Source organism: Podospora pseudoanserina, chromosome 4, assembly GCF_035222485.1.
Source record: "Podospora pseudoanserina strain CBS 124.78 chromosome 4, whole genome shotgun sequence".
Classification (NCBI taxonomy): Eukaryota; Fungi; Ascomycota; class Sordariomycetes; order Sordariales; family Podosporaceae; genus Podospora; species Podospora pseudoanserina.
Genome location: NC_085923.1, coordinates 2551163 through 2565434, shown reverse-complemented (window position 1 = coordinate 2565434; position 14272 = coordinate 2551163). Strand labels below are relative to the sequence as shown.

Genomic DNA, 14272 nt, shown 5'->3' with positions numbered 1-14272 from the left:
ACGCCGGTCGTTGGGTACTTGTTTCGTGGTAACACTGTACCCGCCCCACGATTACCATGGTGCAGGCAACGCCCAAGGCTCTTTGGGCACTCGCTGCTCTCCTCTTTACTTGGTCATCTCTTGCGGCAAGCATCAAAAGCCGCGGTTCTGGGGGGCTGTTTCTCGACCTTGCCGACCTTGGAGTGGATGTAACAAAGCGACAAACCAACAACCTGGCTGGATATCTGGGCGCCTTCTTCCTTGGGGCCGACCCCTATGTCTACTTTTACCTCAGCAACGGCAACGATGCTCTCTCCTTCAGAGCGTTGAATAGAGGACAGCCAGTTATCAGGCCGACCAAGGGGACTACTGGTGTTCGAGACCCTACAATTGTTCCTGGCGGCGGGAGCGAATTAGGGAAGAAGTGGTATATCATCGGCACTGACCTTCACATTGGGAGAGTATGTTCCAGCAAATAGGACACCAATATGCAAGTGCCTCAACAGACTGATAACAAACCAGACAACCTGGGATGCGGCCCAACGAACCGGCTCCCGAGGCATTTTCGTCTGGGAAAGCACCGACCTGATCAACTGGACCAACGAGCGACTCGTCACCGTCGAAGACGCCACAGCGGGTATGGTCTGGGCCCCAGAAGCAATCTGGGATCCTGCCAAGGGGCAATACCTCGTTCATTGGGCTTCCAAATTTGTACCTTTCCCCCTTTTCCCCCAACAAAATAAACTTCATCCTCACCACTCATAGTACCCCACGTCGGACCCCCGCCACACCGGCAACCCAACCAACATTCGCATGCGCTACGCCTACACCTCCGACTTTAAAACTTTCTCGGCTCCACAAACCCTCATCGACAAGAACCCCACCAACATCATCGACCTCAACTACCTCCCCTTATCCCCCACCTCCTTCCTCCGATTCATGAAAGACGAGACACGAAAGACGGTCTTTGTGGAGGTGTCCAACAATGGGTTATTCGGCACGTGGACCAGACCGGGGGGTGACGGGGCGATTATTCAGTCGGGGGTGGAAGGGCCGGCGAGTTATCTGGACAATGTCGACCCGAGGAAGGTGCACTTGCTGTTGGACTTTTACGGGAGTGATGGGTACAGGCCGTTTGAGAGTACGAACCCGGGGAGTAATTCGGGGTGGGTGGGGAGCAACAGGAATAACTTTCCGAAGAATTTGAGACACGGGAGTGTTTTGCCGATTAATGGGACGGTTTATGAGGCGTTGAGGCAGAGGTGGGGGGTTTGAGTTGGGCGATGGATCAAAGTAATGACTTGGGGAAGAAAAGGCAGAATACGAGCAGAAGATGACGGGGGCGTTGATATACGTGAAACTCTACCAATATTTGAGACTAGATGAGATATTTCCTGATGAAAATACATACAAGCCCAATGATAACGTATGTACTATCACTAGAGCAACTACTAATTCCTACTTCCAAATCCATCCCATCATATTCACATGCCAACCTGGAAACCATCAGCCATCATCCCAACCCCGCCGCCGCCGCCGCCCCGCACCCCCACACCTAGGTTTGACAACCCGTCGTCAAAAACTTTAATTCAGCCTCCAAAAGCCCGGGCGCCCCCTCGTGAAATGGCTTTCTACCATGTGGGGAAAAAGGACCGAGTCCATCCAAAGCAGAAAGTTCCAGCCCTCGTGACTCAGCAAAGATAGGAAAGGCTCGTACAGTATCGGTCTCGGTCGATAAGTTGGATCCCCATCTACATATCTATCTATCGCCGTTGATAGAAGAGAAAAGCCCCATCCTAGCCGTCCAATCAGAGCTAGCTAAATTACATCCAGCCAATCACATAACACGGTTTTCTTTTTTGGGGTGGGGGTCATCATGTGCCAAACACATCTGCATTAAGCACATATTCCGCCTTTAAAAACGTCACATCACCAGGGCACCAAGCTGCGATTTTATCATATATAAGCCCCATGCATGCGGTACCATATTTCTTACGGTGATTCCACCAGGTACTATTCTCTAATACCTACCAACGCTGACTAGGTATAACCCAACATGCACAGGACAACTTCCTCAAAACAAGAAACCTCAGCCTCGGAAGCATCACCATCTTCCTTCCCCCTACCCACTAATTACCTCCCCCTGATAGCTCTCCCTCTCTGGTAAGCATAATCCTTTTTCCCTTTCCCTTTTCGCTTTCCCTTGCCACCAGAAATAACCATAACCAAATTCGCGGAGGGGTATCACTCAAAAGCCAACGACCAACCCAAACTCGCAGCTTACTCGTTTGCTTCGCTAACATGACCATGCTCCCTCCGTTCTCGGGAAACAGTGATCTCTCATGACTTCGTAAAAGCGGTGGGCGGAGAAAGAGTGGGAGAAAGAGGCAGAAGCGATGGTTCCTTGGCGGAAGAAGTCGAAGAATGCCATGAACAAAGTGAGGGTGTGCGATGTTGGCAGTGGTGTTGAGTAAAAGTGTAACAAGAGAAGATGAAATATGAACCCTGCAAGAAAATTACACCGTACCCCGGGGAATCGTGCTTTCTTTCCTTTGCTCTCTCCAATGCCCATTTGCTTGACCGAACCCAAGACCCAACAACCGACAAAAGAAACCGATAGAGAGGATATCGTTTGCCTTTATAACACCGAGAATTCCAGACAGCCATTCAGTAAAATAAAAGAAAAAAAAAGAAAGGGAAAGTCCCAGCTCAAAAGCTACCCTTGCACTTTTCCCACTTCCAATCTCATATGTGGTAGAACCGTGCACTCAATTTTCTTTTCCATCCAATGCAAAGAGTCAGGGAATACGGACGCAGTGAAAGGGGGATTAGTGGGCGATATGCTCGCTGCTCAGCTCCGCAGGAGCAAAAGGAAAAACCAGGCGGGTGAGCCCTTATTTCTCAATGTCGCCAAGGTCAATACCTGGGAGTGGAAGTGACAACCCCATGTCACCATGCTGAGCCATTGGCTGCTGTGCTGAAGTCGTCTGGTAATTCATATGAGTGGGCGAGCCATAGATGTTGTGATGTGTGTTCGGGTATTGGTATGCTGAGAGGGGAGACCTTCTCGTGCCTGGAGAGAAGCTCGTGCCTGGAGAGAAGGTTGACGATGCTGAATTCGGGCCGGCAGAGTGTGGCGAGATCTGCGTGTCAAGCGGATGCAGAGGCGGGAAAGCTGCCATACTAGGGCGCATAGAGATTCCAGAGATGGCAGGCTGTGTATGCACTGGGTAGCTGGTAGTCATGGGGATGCCGTTGGAAAAGGCAGCCGACACCATGGGCTCTGGTATCGTCCTAGGGTTTGGGTTATGATGGGTGTAATAGCCGCTGTCGTAGCCGGGGTGATTGCCGGCCGAGCTGTTGTGTCGTATGCGCTTGCCGCCTCGGGGGTCATATCCAAAGTCGTAGCTTCCATTGTCGAACTCCAGAGCGCTAGTCCTTCTGCCGTGGTGCTGCTGGCCATTGGGACTCAAGTCGTGGTTTCCGCCATGCATGTAACCAATCGACTGCGGCTTCATGTCAACCTGGGGCGCACCGCTGGCACCGCGCTTTCTGCTCTGAACAACCGTCCTCGAGTCCTTTCGTAACCGTAGCCGGACACCCTGGTCGCTGAAGGTCCTGGTCAGAAATGTCGATTCCTGCAATCCAGGGAAGGCCTTGTTGGCATAAACCTGGAAAGTGTCCGAAATGCAGCTGGAGAGCTGCCAGCAGTCTTTGGTCTGTGATCTGAGCTCGAAGAGCGTGAACTCGAGTCGAAAAGAGCCCTCTCTTTTCACTGACAAATCCCCAAACACAAAAAATCCACCCTGGGTATTATCGGTATCCTTGAGGTTGTAGAGAGAGGAGACGACTGTCCCGGCCAAGTCGCCCCCTTTGGTTTCGGTTCGCCGTTGGTGCTCATCATTTTCGCCATCCTTGGGAACCAGTTTAGCGATGAGGATAAGGTAAGGATTCTGGAGAAACCTCTGGGTGGGATCCAACCTCGGCGAGACCTTGAGCTGGACGATTGGAGGAGGATCCAGTGGTCGGCGATCTGTCACAACGAGTGTAAGCTGCGTGTTCAGAGCAGCGCGCAATTTTCCATACCTTTTCCTTTCGTGAGAGCCACGCAGCCTGCCTTGGGCTGTTGTCTTATTTCCAGCTGATAATCCTGGGCTGCGAGTCCTGCCATCATCTTGTCGGTGGCCGGCCTGGCTACGCTCCAGTGCGGTGCAGAGACGGGGCGGGAAACTAATTGAGAGTGGTAACAACGTCGTCCCAAGGATGGGTTGTTTCTGGTCGAAACTTGGTGGTTGAGTTTGGACGGAACCACAGTCAACCCGTGTGTGCGCGAGAAAAGTGTAAGGAGCGCTACGGTTCGGTGGAGTAGGGCAAGCTATCGCAATTGTTTGAGCTTGTGATGTGGAGGGAGTGGTCACGAGGGGTTTGTTTTTTAGAGTTGGTAGTGGCTGATATTGTCGACGATGCGGTGTCTGAGAAACTGCTGCTACACTGTGTAAGTCGGGGCAGGAAAAAGAACAGAAGAACCACGGAAACGAAGCCACAGCTCTGTGATAACGGTTTTGAGCCTCCGACACAGCCCAGACTGGATCAGAAAGCAGCGGTACTGTCTACAAACTGGAAGGCGGGGGTTGGCAGGAGAAAAGGAAGGAGGAGAGGGGGGGGCGAGGGAGGGAGGAGGTATAGGTATAGGTATGGTATAAAAGACACATACGATACGTGAAGCCAACCTGAATGCTGGGATGCTTCAGGTGTATGCAGGTGGGCTGCAGAAGGTGCAGATGGGGGGGTACTTGAACGGTTGAGAAGGTAAGGTAGGTGGTAGGTGTGAGTGGGTGAGTGGATGCAACCAGACGGAGTCTCGTTCAGTGTGTGTGTCGTTCAGTGTATCGCTCAGTGTCGTAGCTGGCCAGGCCCTTCCGGGTTCCTTCCCTCGTTTCTTCACGCCTGCACCCCTTCCGTCCCGTCTTGGTGGTCTCAGGCTGGGAAGTCCCTCCTGGCCTAATTCCCCGATATCCGCCTCTCCAGAGTTGTCCTGTTTTCGGATTCTGGGGCCCGTAGTCTTTATCACCTCTAGGAAGTGTCCCACATGCAAGCCAGATCAAGACAGACAATCTCTTGACAATCTTTTGACTGGCGTATATGCCCCGAGACCTGGACCGGCCGAAGTTAGTATCGCTTGTGGCGGCGGCGAGGGATGTCGATGTCGTCAAGGCTGGTTTGGAGAAAACCCAAGATGGAAACACACACACCAGGTCGGGGTTCTTGGGGAGGGTGGGAGGGGGGGCGGGGGTGAATAAACTTTGAGTGTTCAACCTAGCCGAGTCGTGGATGGTCCAGCGATGCAAGTGAACAGCGGACACTTTTGAACAGATGGCAGAGTGAAAATCCGGAGAACGGGACAGGCGAAGCCAAGGTGACAATGCCGTGTGTCTGATGTGGGCTGGCATATAAGGTGAGTCCAGTGGGCAGGGGACGGTCCGGTCGAGATGGGGAATGATTTTCTGGAACCGGTCACACGATGGAGAATGATGCGATGGGACAAGATGGGAAGATGGGACGGGGGAAGGGACCGGGAGGCAGATGAATTACATATAGCTACATATCTCAGCATGCTAAGTCGTAGCGGAGGCACGACAAGAAAATACAGGGCCGAAATGCCACCCACTTAGAGAAGAGCAAGACGAACAAGGCCCTTGAAGCAGGCAAAGCGAGGTGGTGGTGGATGTATAGCCGGGCATCAGTGGTATTGCCCATCACTGACAGCGTGGATGACCTGGGATGCCCGTCTGGGAACATTGCTTCAGGGGGGTACCCCAGCAATTCGTTCCCGGCTTGATCGCGGCCGTTCGAAGAACTCCCAGGCGTGCCCTGTCGCTGCCCTGTCCTGCTTGGCTGTCACCCTGGCCTGTTCGTTAGCAGGGTCTCATGGGTCTCACCACCCCAACGTAAATCGAACCTGCCATTTCTTCATCTGCCATCAACCGCTCGCCAGTCAGGCAAGCATCCAGGATCGAGTAGTTCGGCGCACGGGAACGGGAGACCGAGCAGCGAGATAGAGCTGGACACTAACGAAGCGACATGGCCCGGTCCCAGACAGCCATTCTAACCTCCCGTCGCGAACGAACAAGACTGCCCTGCCGATTTGTCATAATTGACCTCTGCCTGTGAATCGAACGCAGGGCCAGGGTCACAGCTTTAACCTTGGCTACCTTGCCAAAACCACCTCTAAATACCAACCTTGCCCTACCTAGGAGGAGGGCGGGAGGTGGGAGGTGGGAGGTGGGAGGTGCAACAGTGTGTGTGTATCCACGATCCGTAGCGTAGACCGGGGTGTCTGATGGGCGGACGGGTCAAGATGCCAACGCCGCAGTGGTGGTTGATTGACGATGGATGGAGTGCCATCTTGGCGCCGTTTGCGGTCCTGAATCTCGTTCCTCTCTGAGATGAGCTTTTTTCCATATTTTTATTTTTTCATGTCGGTTCCTGTTTACCCCCTCCCAACTCACCACAGTCCCGGGTTCAGGTGAGCTGGCTTGCCCTCCCGTGGACGCATTGAATGTGCAGCCGCTAGTGGCTGGCAAGGAAGTAAAATATATTTTTACTTTTCCTCTTTTTTGAAGTGATGCTGTGAATGAGTCCAGGGCATGGAGCTCTGAATGCAACCTTGGCATATCTGCGGCCACCGTGGTGGCAGAGGTGCGAAGTACCTGGTACCGCCAAGAGTCCAACGACATCTGGATAAATGTGCCGAAAGTGGTCTGCGTCTGCTGGTCAGAACCCTTGGCTTGCGGTTAGAGCAAGCATTCGACATGGGGGGAGGTACAGCTTCAAAGTCTCTTCTACCTCGCCTGTCTCTTTCATCAAACCCCGTCAAAATCTTGCAACGGCACAGCTCCCAAGCATCATCCTGTGGATTACATTCGCTTTTCTCCCTACTCTCTTGCCGGTCTGCTGCCGGTGCTGGGAACAGAATGTGACCCAAACCCCTTTGATTATTATTTGCTTTCCTTTTCTTTCATCATCGATTCATCGTGGCATTGATATAATCCTCGACAAAATTCCGAGGAGACGGTCAGCCGCAAGAGGAGAGGTCTGTGTGTGCTGTGCTTTGCTTTGCTTTACTTTGCTTTGCTTTGCTGTGAGCTGCTTCTCGAACAACGGCCTGTCCCGGCATTGAAAACTGCAGGATGCCCGACAGTTCCGTTCTGATCTCTGCTGTCGTCTGTGCGTTGCAGGTTGGCATAAACACGGAGTGGGTGCTAGACTTGTTCGGGCCCCCGCAACTGGCTTCCCGCCTCTTTTTAGACAGGAACAGGTTCACCAGAGTCTTGTCACCCTGATGATCGTTTTCGTCTGTATGTAACAATGCCGAACTCGAAGGCTGCAGTTTCGACACATGGGGTTACTGAGATGGCAGGTGAACACTGGCAATTACGGAAGGCTTCGTCGCCGGCATCACGGAATCGGGGCTCCGGACACGTTGGAGCTCTCAGCCTGTAACTCATCGCATCAGCAGCATCTTCGCTCTCGCACAACGCCAAAGTAGGTAGTGTGATCGGCCGAGCTGTTAGTGCAGTTTATGGTGGTATTCCCCAGACGACGTGCCTCTTCATTCGCTGTAGCCAGACAGAGGCCAGAGCTGCCAGGCCCTTCGACATGCCTCCAGCCCAGGACCGGAACATACACTATGTATGTAGTGTAGCAATCCTACAGCACCCCCTCACCTTAACCGGGCATCATCATGTCATCTGAACTTGGTGAACAGCGCCAGTGAAGAGCAGGCATCGAGTTCCACGTCAACCATGTGGGTGGCTCGATCGAAAAGTCGTTGGCAAGATCGTCGCTTCTTTGCTTGGGTTGGAAAGTTAGCACAAGTCAAAGTTTCATGCCCAGCCTTCGAGAATCATCACAGAATCCTTCCTTTGCTCCCTCTCGCTCAGACTGTCTGTCAAAGCGTCTGCATCATCGCACCGGCCTCCATAAAACACATGGCAGATTTTCAGGAACAGGCAGAGGCAGTCCGCTAATGCAGGAGCGGCACTGTTGAGGAGCGGAGGTCCAGTGTTTCGTCTCGCCTTCTGCTCCTTTTGCGGTTGTGTTGTGGTTGTGCAGTCGTCCTGTTGGACATGGCAGCAGCCGTGTCTGTTCCTTGCACACCACCTCTCGGCGATGGCTTGGAGGGGGTTGATGCAACATCAACAGCAGCCTTCCAGCCTGTAAATGGAACCAATACAAGCTCTCCGCAGGAGCTGTTATATTAATTGGTGCCGGGGCGTATCAGCGTGCATGCGACAGCTGGAGGAGGTGTTCTCGCGTCCAGCTATCAGGCTTTGAACAAGCTCAGAGGCACAGAGCATCTGCTGACTCTCGGTGAGCCAAGAGGGATCTTGGAGTTCCGCGGTGGCTTGATGATGGAATGATATGTCATCAATGCCGCCGCCGGTCCATGATTGGCGTTTTCGAATATCTCGAGGAAGCTTCGACAAGAGGGGGTCAAAGCGACGACCGTCCAGATGACATATTGCAGGGGTCGGGGACAGGTTGACAATGGCCCTGCTGGAGATGCATACGCACGCACTCGATCCTGCCGCGTCGACCGGTGTGTTCCTCGTTCTCGTTCTCCAAACGAAGCTGGTTTGCTGTTGCTATCGCAAACGGAGACGTTGTTGATGTATATCTTCTGATTGCTGCGGGTGCCGTTCAAATGTCAACCAAGGAACATCTCTGGCCGTTTTCTGGAGAAGGTTGCTGCTGCTCACAGGTTCGACCCTTCAATGCAAATCTTGGTACCCATGTGCCAGGTCCGTCCGACTAGGGGAGTTCAAGGTGGCATCCTCCACAACACCAACAGACGCGCGCCGTTCAGCCCGCACTGCACCAAACCACGCTGACGGCGGCAGTCAGCTGTAGCACCTCAACCGCCGGCTGCAGTCACCCGTCCGAGTGCCGACGACAGTGCTTGATTTCCTGACAACTTTGGCAGCGCCGTTTTGCTCTCTTGGCATAAGCTAAAAGTCCCTTCGTTTTCGTGAAGACAGGCGCGAGGTGTGAAGTGATTTGATAGATAGGCACGATACGGATAGGAGATAGGTATCTGTCAACTTCATCCATCGCCCTAAGCTGTCGTCATAGACAGGGGAAGCTTTGACCAGTTGCGGGGAGACATCTCAGACACACGCTTGCCACTTTGGGAATCTTTGAGTGGATTCAGACCTACACCTCAAGCAAAGATGAGATGAGATGGCATGTCAGTGCATGTCAACTTGGAATTTCAATGGAGGACAAGGCGTCAACACCAATGCAGTCATCGGCAACTCTCCGGGACCTCTTCCTGCCGTTCGGCATCGAAGTGAGCTTTTCGGTGGGATCTAACCGAGCACCCCTCTCCGAGGCTTGCAGCCCTTCCAATCGGCAGCCTCCCGCTCCCTCCATGCACGCACACCTCTATCGGACAACACACAAAAGCAACGAGGTGTAAATATTGTCTTCCAACAAGAGTCTTGCGATCTGCAGAGCTTCATGCTCATCACTCCTCCCTCCTTGAGAGCGAGGAGAGGTAGCTTGTCCTCTTGCTCGCCTCTTCCCGTCCGCTACCACCAATGGAATCATACCGAGTCCATCATACATCTTGGGCGGCCCGGCTACCTGAGCCGTCCTTCTGGCCGACATCTATCGGGTTCTCATGGCAGCGACACACCACCGATATGCACGTTGGATTCGTCAGCATACGTTCGCAGAGTACAGGAATGAAGGATGAAAATCGACAACACAGCTACCCCTCCTTCCATCGTCTCCGAAATCCACCATGTTGCATTCTCTGCTCAATACAGTTGTGTGCGACGTCTTACCATGCCAAATTCGGCCTTGGGTGTGGGCTGCAGGAGCCAATGGGAACGAGGGTCCTTATCCCTTGGGACCTATATCACAGCTATTAAGACCACATCAAACTTTCGAACCCGCCTCAGTCAACCCCTCCATTTGCTGGACTTAGCCGTGCCGCCCTTTCAAGCTTCCCCGGTTCATGCCTGCTCGCTCTCTGTGCCCATTCCCAAGGCATACAGGCTGACAATCGAGAGGGGGGGCGGATCCGCCGATTCCGTCGTCGAATGAAACCGCATTTGCGAGCTCCCTTCCGGTCGACAGATGTCAGTCTGCTTTTACGTCGGGAGTAGATCGCTGAGTTTGGTGATCGTCGGCTTCCCAGGCCATTACGGTTTCAGATGGCTGATCTGATCGCTGGAAGGCATCTAGAAGACCCGTACTGGCTACGCTGAGAGCCTCAACTCTTGGCTGGGTTGTCCCCTTCATGGCATCAGTTTTGAGCCCTAGACCACGCACACGATGGCCAGGAACTTGTCTGCCGGTGTAAATTTGTCAAGTGTGGAGTGTAAACACACACGCTCGAGTCCTTCATCAAACTCGCCCCCGGAACCACAACCTCCCGTGACATGTACCTTGTACATGCATTGCATATAGGGTCTTTCTTCCGAGGATGAGATGAAAACCACCGCCTCGAAATGACTTTATATCGCAAGAATTTATGGGCATTGACTAATAGTGCTGGAGAAACCACGCTCTGTATTCTATCCCTGAACGGGGCTTATGCCGGGCTTGCAACACATTACAACAGTCAGCTGATCTGGCAATGGAGCTAACAAAAAACAGTTGGATCCATTCTGAAAGAGTCAGCAATCCTTATTCGAACCAGGGTATCCATTCCGTGGGACATACGATATACTACTGGGCACCATAGCCACGGAACGGCCTGGGATGGTGGCCATGGCAAAGACAGTCTGAATGCCTCTCCCCCAGCTTGCCTACGGAGGTGGTATCGCTCCGCACTCTAGGACTTGCTGCTGGCCGGCCTTATACTGGCCACACTCAGAGCCAAGACCCTTCCCGCCTATCTCGAGGTCACTAAGCTGTGATTCAGCAGAGCCTGGGGAAAAGAACAAAGAGTCCATCAACCATTCCGGTACTGACTTTCCCCAAAGCCGAGGCCTCTTCTCTCGCCTACGGCACAACCTTCATGCTGGGCAATCTCGTCTACCCAAGAGGTCGTCGTCCTTCGGTTGCCCACTCGACTTGCCGCTCATCTTATTGCTGGGCATTTCAAAGTAATCGAGGGTGCGTCCGTCTGCCTCGTTGACTGTTCGTCTTGGCCTTGCTGATTCTGCTTGTGCGAGTTAATTTGCGTCCCGCGGTTCACTACCCGCCTCGCGTCCAAAATACCGCTCATCTAGGGAGCCAAAAATATCGCCATGTATAGGGGTGACGGGGCAGTCCTGCATTGCAACATCGATATATTCTTGAGGCTCTTGTGGGTATAGGTGTAAGACGACACCTTGCTTGCGTGGTGGACTTAGCAAGTGAGATACGGTGGTGGCGATTATCAGAGAGGCGAATGAGTTTTCTGGACATGGTGACCGCACCGCTGGATGTTGCGTGTGGCCTGCCATGCTTATTTTTGAGCGCAGGGTTCCGGGCTCCATCAAAGGCCCATCTCCATCACTATCTCGTTCTCCGGGTTGTGGATATGATGGCATATTCCAACCATGCCGCCGAAGGTGCGCCCTTCACCGCATTCCCAGCACCCCTGAACTTGGCAGAGAAGGCCGCGAAGCTGATGAGGCGAAGATGCTCACTGGATCCGGGCTGGTCTTCATGCCAGTCGGTCTCATTTGGCCCGATTGTGTCATCCCAACAGCACCACAAAAGCTTCGGCGGAGCAATCTTGCACCGAAATAGCTCATCATTGGTGCCAGTTCGACACCAATGGTCCTTCAGCAGCTTGGCCAGGCCCTCGATATCTCGGTCGACAATGGTGAACTCATCACCAGCAGCCTGACTATCATCATCTCGGACATCTCCCCGAACCCAAGTTGGCGAAGAGCTCGGGTTCTCTCGTCCATGGTCCACCACTCCTCTCAGGCCCCTCACCCACATGGCTCGATCTCATCTGACAGTCGGCTATCTCTGCCGATATGTCCACTATCTTGAGTTTCTTGTGATCAATCAGGGCGGCCTCCTCGTGCAAAGCCGGCCAGATCGTGCCGGTTATGTTGGTGGCGTTGTCTAGACCCGTGAAAGTCAGGCACAGCAGGCAAGTCGTCTATGCATTGCAGCAAAAGAGGAGGTGAAAAATACAGACCATGGGATACAGAGTTTATCTCAACGTCGGTGGCAGTGCCGGATGACGGATTTGTTTACTTTTACCATTGGCCATCATCGCCCTGGAGGGGGGGTCCTGCTCAGACGCCTTCCCTTACCCCCCTTATTCCCACTTTTGGGTTTGATCTTTGTTTGAGTTACTTGCTGTTGCACGGCACTTCTTCTTCGCTCCGTCTTCACGCTGCTCCTTTGACTCCTTTGTGCCGGTAGTAGTTTGGACCTGAGCATGGGCTCTTCAGGGGAGACCAACCACCCACTACTCTTCTCTCCCCCAAACACTCTTGCTCCCTCACCAGGCAACCCAGAATCTTTACACACATCAACGATTTTGTGTGAAAGAGGTGTCAAAATCTGATCAGCCAAGCCAAGCTTTTTTTTAGTGCTTCTTCCATCAGGGTAACATCGGAGCGATGAAGGCTTGGGGTGGAACGGTGGTGGGAAGGTGTGTGTGCGCACGTCCTTATCAGATGGATGTTATAGACTTGTCTGGACCAGTCGAATCCAGCATTCTCCAACAAAAGCAGGAAGGCGTTGCGTTTTTCCCACTCTCACACCACCCAAAACCAAGAAGAAGATTGGTCTGGTTGCGGTTCCCGCTTTTCCGGCCGGCCCTTTCGGCTGGCAGTGCCGCCTCCGCAACAGATGTCCCTTCCTTCCCCAGAGATTACCCCCAGCAGTTACAACCATGGGAGAAGAAAAGCAGGATGCGATGACTGGGGGGCGATGAATTGCAGCGCAGCAGTTGGAGAAGCAAATATCTGGGGAATGCCTGGCCATTTGCAATCTGAACAGGCATGGCAGTCTGAATGATATGATGGAGGGTGTTTTTCAATGGTACGCATATATCAGAGTCGAATATGATGGATGTCTGCACGTCCATAGCGGATGATGACAACGTGAATGTTTGTCATTAGGTACCATGGCAGCAAATCCTCCAGCAAAGAAAAGGATTGTCAGTATCATCATAACTTAGTAGTTCTAAGATATACCTACACTACACTATAGCCTCGTATCAGTCCTTGTGCATATTCTGCCTGTTTTGCTTTACCTTCCCATCAAGCCTGCATGTTTCAGGTATCGCTCGCTGCACGAGAAGACCCGATGCAGCCACACGCCAACGGCAACGTCAACGGCTCATCAGAGATACACACGTGGTTTTTTCCTTGCTAGGGCGGCACACGCACTACACTACACCAAGTTGAGAGAGAGTATTGGAGAACAACCATCCGTGTATGTGTGTGTGTGTGTGTGCTTTCCGATCTTGCTGGTTTCTAGCTGCAGAATGCATGCAGATTAGACAGATGTGTGTTGAAACGCATTAAGTGGTTGTAGTAAGCAACCCCATCGCCACTTTTCTCACAGGAGAGTGGCAGCGCTGACAAAGGCAGGTCGGTCGTTGAGAAAGGTTGCTTGCTTGCTTGCTCTGCTTCCCTACCTGTCCGGCAGCAGCAGGTTGGGCTTCGCTACCAAGTTTTTTATCCCCCCACGATGCACGCGCACAGACACACACTCTCTTTTCTGTCTCTTTACAGCTAATGGTGGTGGTGATGATGTAGGGCGTTTTGTTATTGTACTCAGTGCCAAAGAGACAAGTCGATGATGTCTGCAAGATAGGAGGTCCGATTTAGGAATAAGGGACAGGAGTAAACGTCTAGACAGACACGCCACATGTGCAGGCCTGCATACCTACCTACGCTCGGACCCCGCCTTACTACGTCTTTTGGCTGTTTACGCTTCGTTACGACACGCCTTCTTTGGGGATAGCAGGAAGGATTCTGGACACTGCTAAAAAGACGTTGAAGATAGTTGGCCAGAACGCACCTCCTCTACTCAGTTCACCCCTGGCCGTACAAAAACACCTCGATCAGGGCCCCCCTGGCCCTGGCAGCAGCAGGGCAGACAAAACTCAGATCCCAGCCCAGCCTCATACCTAGTGCAGGATAGAGAAACGTTATCACCGGTGAGAAGGAGATCCGGGGCTTCAGTGCCGGGCCAAAACTGGACCAGTTCCCAAGCTGTGATTGGCAAGAAATGACAACGGGGAGCTCACCGGTCTATGACTGCAAGTTCTCCAGGGAAGGGCATCCTTCTTGCTCGGTGCCTACACTAACAATTGTAT

The 14272-nt window shown here is 52.8% G+C and overlaps 4 protein-coding genes across 4 annotated transcripts; 1 reads left to right on the top strand and 3 right to left on the bottom strand.

The window, feature by feature from the left end:
- Positions 1 to 56: 56 nt before the first annotated feature.
- QC764_407540 (uncharacterized protein) lies at positions 57 to 1453 on the top strand (the record flags this gene model as incomplete). Its single annotated transcript, XM_062947044.1, has 3 exons — positions 57 to 440; positions 502 to 690; positions 745 to 1453. The coding sequence occupies 3 exons, from the start codon at positions 57 to 59 to the stop codon at positions 1252 to 1254; spliced, it is 1083 nt and encodes a 360-aa protein (XP_062800652.1). The 3' UTR covers positions 1255 to 1453.
- A 246-nt stretch (positions 1454 to 1699) lies between these two features.
- Positions 1700 to 4153, bottom strand: QC764_407550 (uncharacterized protein; the record flags this gene model as incomplete). The annotated part of the gene is made up of 2 exons (XM_062947045.1): positions 1700 to 4012; positions 4066 to 4153. 2 exons carry the CDS (start codon positions 4151 to 4153, stop codon positions 2874 to 2876), a joined length of 1227 nt encoding a protein of 408 aa, XP_062800651.1. The 3' UTR covers positions 1700 to 2873.
- Positions 4154 to 4411: 258 nt separating this feature from the next.
- Positions 4412 to 5429, bottom strand: QC764_0068110 (uncharacterized protein; the record flags this gene model as incomplete). Its single annotated transcript, XM_062940604.1, has 3 exons — positions 4412 to 4462; positions 4835 to 5041; positions 5232 to 5429. The coding sequence occupies 3 exons, from the start codon at positions 5427 to 5429 to the stop codon at positions 4412 to 4414; spliced, it is 456 nt and encodes a 151-aa protein (XP_062800650.1).
- A 3046-nt stretch (positions 5430 to 8475) lies between these two features.
- On the bottom strand, positions 8476 to 9035 carry QC764_0068100 (uncharacterized protein; the record flags this gene model as incomplete). Its single annotated transcript, XM_062940603.1, has 2 exons — positions 8742 to 9035; positions 8476 to 8662 (listed from the first exon to the last, which is right to left on the bottom strand). Exons 1-2 carry the CDS (start codon positions 8774 to 8776, stop codon positions 8476 to 8478), a joined length of 222 nt encoding a protein of 73 aa, XP_062800649.1. The 5' UTR covers positions 8777 to 9035.
- Positions 9036 to 14272: the final 5237 nt, after the last annotated feature.